The 5,949-nt window shown below is 39.3% G+C and overlaps 1 protein-coding gene across 1 annotated transcript; it reads left to right on the forward strand.

Annotated features, from left to right (window-relative positions):
* Positions 1–131: 131 nt before the first annotated feature.
* On the forward strand, positions 132–3,144 carry LOC139911927 (glycolipid transfer protein-like). Its single transcript, XM_071899556.2, has 5 exons — positions 132–297; positions 731–789; positions 898–1,031; positions 1,190–1,340; positions 1,534–3,144. Exons 1-5 carry the CDS (start codon positions 195–197, stop codon positions 1,714–1,716), a joined length of 630 nt encoding a protein of 209 aa, XP_071755657.1. The 5' UTR covers positions 132–194; the 3' UTR covers positions 1,717–3,144.
* Positions 3,145–5,949: the final 2,805 nt, after the last annotated feature.

The following is a 5,949-nucleotide window of genomic DNA, read 5'->3' on the forward strand; positions in this document are numbered from 1 at the left end:
CACACACACACACACACACACACATACAGTAGCTGTTATCAACACACCCATCACTCCCCACCTGTTGAATACGCGAAAGTGATAGGGGCTCGTCGCGCTTCCCCACCCATCTGACATGAGGCAAGAGAGTTCCGGGTTCTTCCAACCGAAAGCTGTACTACACTTGGTTATAACGGCGGCAACACGGCTGGACGATGGCTCTTTTACTGGATAACCAATTCAAAGAGCTGCCTGCCGACCACGTAGTAGATACAAAGTTGTTTCTGGAGTCTGTGTCTCATATTCCCTCTTTTTTTGGTGAGTACACCTGGACACGCTACACCACTTACACGAAGCGTTCTCCGGCGCTGTCGCTGACACTTCACTCTTTGTTGATTTTTTTTTTTCCATGACCTGTTGAAATGTATTATTGCGCGAGAACCTTGAGTAAGATACGACGCGGTTATTTAACACACACCGGAATTTATGTTGTGTCAGCCGCAGTGTGGATCTGACTCCATATAGTGACTCCTTTGTGGGAATTGAAACTCTTTGTTTGTATACTGAACAGAGCACACATACGCTCATTGTGACTTTAGCCCGACGTGATGCATTTACGGCATTCTTCCCCATTGTAAAGACTGGTTTCTATTCACCCACCAAGACTGCGTCCCTCTGGGCTGTGGGCAATGTGTGATGAAGTCATTCATATTTTATTACATTGTTCTCAAATGTCTCATGTCTCTTTCAGACTGCTTAGGGTCAAAGGTGTTTACGCTCATCAAATCAGACATTAACGGCAATATAGTGGTAAGACTATCTATCTATCTATCTATAAAGTCTGACTGTGTTTTCACAAATTTGCTGTGAGTTGAAGCTCAACAGCCCACATGCAAACTCAACTGTATACATTTTCAGAAAATTAAGGGAGTATATCTCAAGGACCCTGCCAAGTATGCCACCCTGCAGGACATCCTGGAGGCAGAGAGGGAGGCCCATGGAGCAGAATGGCCTAAAGTCGGAGCCACCTTAGCTCTCATGTGGCTGAAGAGGTGAGCGAGTCCCACGACTGTACGGCTATGTTGTGTGTTGAACTTTCACCTGTTGCAGGGAGCGTAGGCCTATTATCCCCGGGCGCACATGACTCTATTGGTTGAACTGAAATGGCCATAGAGAGCTATGAGCTTATTTTTCTGTGTTTCTCCTGCAGGGGTCTCCGTTTCATACAGGTCCTGCTGCAGAGTTTGGCCGACGGAGAGAAAGATGAGAACAACCCCAACCTCATTCGTGTCAATGTCACCAAGGCTTACGAAGAGGCGCTGAAGAAATATCACGGCTGGATTGTTCAAAAGATTTTCAAAGTGAGGAACACATAGACGCAAATGTTCTGCTTTCTGATAATCTAGTCCATTTATTTTAATAATGTATTTAATTATGTTTTAATTGTTCTACTTTTACATTACACTGTATATGGTGTACACTGCTGGTATTAAGCTACAGTGACCTTCCAATACTGTAACCTACTGATGAGAGAAACTGCTTGCTGCCTTGCAGACGGCGTTACTCGCTGCACCCTACAAATCAGACTTCCTCAAGGCTCTGTCCAAGGGAGAGGAGGTCAAAGAGGAGGACTGCTTGGCAAATGTGCGTCAGTTCCTGGTCAATTACACAGCCACTGTAGACGCCATCTACGAGATGTACACAACTCTAAACGCAGAGCTGGACTACACTGTTTGATGTCAGGAGACACAACTGGACTGGAGCATCCTGCATGATTACTTTTCCCATGAGCCTCCTGTTTGTAATCACTCTCAGGTGTAAGTGTTGTGTTGTAATTTTGGTTTTTTTTTTAAATTCCTTTCAGTGTGGTAGGGCTATTTATTCATTTAATTATGTCCCCCTTCTCTAAATATTAATATATATTTGTTCTTTAAAAGAAAATGAAGGGATTTAAATTTTAAAGGCATTATAGCAGAAGGTTTTTGAGCTTGTACCTAAATGACAAGGTATGAAGGTTAATTGAAGGATTCTCACAGCGATGGTGTAGCCCTTACCTTGTGCAGGATTATCTTTTTGTGTAGCTTGCTTTTCCACGTAACACTGACAGGTGGCTTTCAGACCTGTGTGATTACAGGTTATGTGCTAAGAAGAGGAAAGCAGTTTGGATAGTGCATCAGATCATAGACGGCACCCAGTTCTCCTTGTCTTGAGCCTTGGGATTACAGTGGCATCAGTCTATCTCCGCTGTAAACATGGGAGCAAGAGCCCAGTAATTGGAAATGTTAACATCCAGTCTCACTCGCTTATTAATTACTGGAAACCAATTAGTGCCTTTGTAATTGCTACACCATGATGTGACATTCATTGTGTATTTGATTGAACAAATCAATGTTGAGTTGAATCTGTGTGTTCCTGTCTTTGCATTATCACTCTACATGTAAAGTCTGTTAGCCTCCATCATCATCATTTCAGCTACAAAGCAAAAGTGAGCACAAGCCCAACTCTTGCTTGGGAGGGCTTGATTGTTGTGGAGTGTCTGGTGTGTCTTTGTTTTTGTTTTTTTTGTTTTTTTTGTAATGTTTCTATCATTCTGTAACCTAATCTGGAGCTATTTAAGTCACATTTGATGTAAGTTCTGTTACACAAAAACAATAATGTTGAAAAACATTTCTCATTTGAGCAGAGAGCATTTCCTGTTCATCCCATTTATTATCCATTTATGAATGGATTTTTTTCTGTATGTGTGTACTTATCAGTTAGGCTGTTTGTTGATACATGATAAGCAATGATCAAATTATTATTATATATTTTTTCTCACAAGATCTTAAACCTTGAGTACAACTTTTTTGAGATTAAAAATGTGTGTTGAAACTGACATTTTAATTGAACAAGAGTCTAACCAATAAACTAACTTGTTCAGTTCATGAATATTACTCTAGGTGGCGACATTTACTTTATTTTTTTTTAAGTTTCCTTATTAATTTGTAAATGTCCTTTAGGCTCTGGGGACAGGCTTGGTTTATGGAAGACCTTTTTAGTCAAATTGGTATTTGTAGTGCAATTGCTGTATGAAATATTGACAAGTTATTTTTCAATGTGATATGTAGCCTATCCAACTTGAAAAAAAACATATATTTCATCATACAATATCTCTACAATATAGATCCAGCTCCTGTCTGTAAAGGTGTTTCATAATGTAATTTGACTTATGTTTTAAATCATTTTGGAAGAGTAGATTTGTGCATTTTGAAAAGTTCTTTTAGTGCTGCTGGACTGCAGTTTCACATTTTGGATGTCAGCAAAGATGTTTTTGAGACTAAATGCTGGAGAAAATACTGCAGAACAGTTGATGTTGAAGAATAATGTCATTTTATCAAACACCCGCAGTAACTGGAAGGAAATCCTCTCTCTTCTCCTTCATGTCTCCTAATCCCCCAGATCAACCACCCTCTTCCTCGGCTCTCTCTGCCCAGTCTTCCCCTCTTATCTATAGTGTGTCCTGGTGGGTCGGCCAGAGTGGCTCCTGTTCTCCTCCCAGAGGAACCCGGCTAGAGCTAATCTTCTCTGAGTGTGAGCAGGAGGAGCATGACTGTAATCCTGTAGCTTTATCAGCAAAGCGGCCTGGCCTGGACAGGCTGATAGATAGGATGGAAAGGCCCCAGGCGAAGCCAGGAGACAATAGGCCTAAAGACAGGAACTCAATTACAACAATGCCTCAATGACAAAGCCACTCACCAGCTAGACACTAGATGCATAACTTTTAAATATGTATTATTTGCAGTGAGGTCAACACTAAAATGCCAATTTTATTCCCAATAGTGCTCCTAATTCTAACATTGACACAGTCTGGGTTATTTGTTTTGTAATAGACTAGTAAACAAAGGTGTGTGTTTGTGTCTGTGTCTGATGTTTGTGGTGATCCACAGTAGCATCTTATCTAATTTAGGAGGGCATATAAAATGAAGCAAAATAAGGGGTGCAGCCACACCATCTAAGGCTAACTATTCAATAGCTGTGTGATGGCAAGCCTATTTCTGAATAATGGAATGATATGATTAAAAGTAATATATTCTTGCATTTATACTGAAGAAAGCATGAATTTTTCATACACAAATGCAAAATCACAGGGAGAAGAGAGGGAGAAGGCCTGTAAATTTCCATTTCCATATATATGATTCTTTGAAGGTTTCAATGGCCTCTGCCTCAAACTTTGGTCATCCATCTTGACTACCATAATTAAGTCACTAAGATGACTAAATTATCCATTCCAACTTATAATTAAGAATAAAAACATTTATGGATGAACCTGTCCAAGGTATTTCAGATTGTATGGATTCAATTAAATCATATGATAAACATGAAGTTCTGAAGTAAAAAGATGGATCTAAATAAAATGAGATCTATGAATAAAAGACTATAGGTTACCTATTGGTTACACTTTACATCCCCATGCAATAAAACCAAAACCTCATATACACCTTCATACTAAATGTCTCATCTTCCTTCCATAACTAACTAGTCAAACATAAACACCATCATAAAAAATTGTCTCCCTGGGCTGCATGCCAGGCTGATAGGTAATAACTAATAATATGTAATAACAAAAACTATTTGCCGGGTTTAGAAAAATTGATTTACTTGACAATCCTAATTAAGAATAGGCAAAGTGGGTAAGGGATTAGAGTCATACATTGCAAATGTAGTTATTTCAACAACATACTTTATGTAGAGGGCTCACATGTTCATATATAATAATTGCACTTCATAATCATGGAGACAGTTTTCCATTTTTCTGAACAGGCTGACATAAATAAATAGTATTACAGAACCAGTGCAGACACACAAAGAACTACTCAGTCACACATCTCAGACCATCAGGTATATAGCCCTACAAAGAAGATATTGTCAGTGATTGGGACGGCCTGCTCTCCACTGTGGCACTCTAGTACACCCAGGTGTTGTGAAACAGTGGTCACAACTTTCCAGTGAAATATGTTTCATAAAAAAAAAGAAAAAAGGGGTTAAAAGACTCTTCAACTTTCAGTTTTAAGTTTGAAATATTAACAAAAAGACAATCAAATGGCACATCCTGCATGGCCTAAATGCCACAGTGTTGATTTGGGTATGCATCAGTTATAATATGCTGTGCTGAGCACCACTCCATCAATTAAGACATTAAATGACTCCAATCTTTCTATGACTGCATAACTGACAAACAATAATAACCCATGGTATTCACATTTCATACAAACGTATTGCAATGGCTGGCCTTGGAATGGCCCCTGGAATTGTGGTACCGCCTATGCCTGTTAACTCAGGAATCACTGAAAACTGGACAAAACAAAATCAACAACAAAGCAGCAGACAACCAAAGGTTCAATTAATAATAAAGGAATACACCCCCACCCCACCCCCTTCAAATAAGAAGCAGCAGACAAAATGTGTTATGTCAAAAATATACAATATATTCACAAAAACCATTACAAAAAAACATAGTTCATGTTTCAGTTTTATAGAAGGGTATCGATGATACAGTAAACCTAGGTATGTGGACAGTGAAGCCTGGATTTCTGCCCATTTCATCCCAGACAGTAAGAACAGCGTTTCCATTTTTCCACAAGGACTACAGAGGGATTGCCTGCAAATCACCTATAGCCTTTCTGAGGTGACGATAAAGTTAATTGCCAATTCTAACTTGGTGCTCAGCATTGGTATGATATGAGGAACAGCAGGCATATTTGATGGTCATCCAAAATATAAAAATGAAATGTGAAAAAGTTGTATGATAAACCTGTATCTTCAGTCATGATTATCATTTACCTTTTCAGGCTAATAACATAGAGCCTTCTACAAATACATGCACAAACTAAAAGGCATGTCTCATTCTCAGATGTTTTGTCTAAACTTCCACAGTAGGCTTATATAAAAGGTTTCTCTTTTCTGTGCCCTGTTGTGTGGCAGCACCATGTC

The sequence above is a fragment of the Centroberyx gerrardi genome, chromosome 2, assembly GCF_048128805.1.
Source record: "Centroberyx gerrardi isolate f3 chromosome 2, fCenGer3.hap1.cur.20231027, whole genome shotgun sequence".
In the NCBI taxonomy this organism is placed as follows: Eukaryota; Metazoa; Chordata; class Actinopteri; order Beryciformes; family Berycidae; genus Centroberyx; species Centroberyx gerrardi.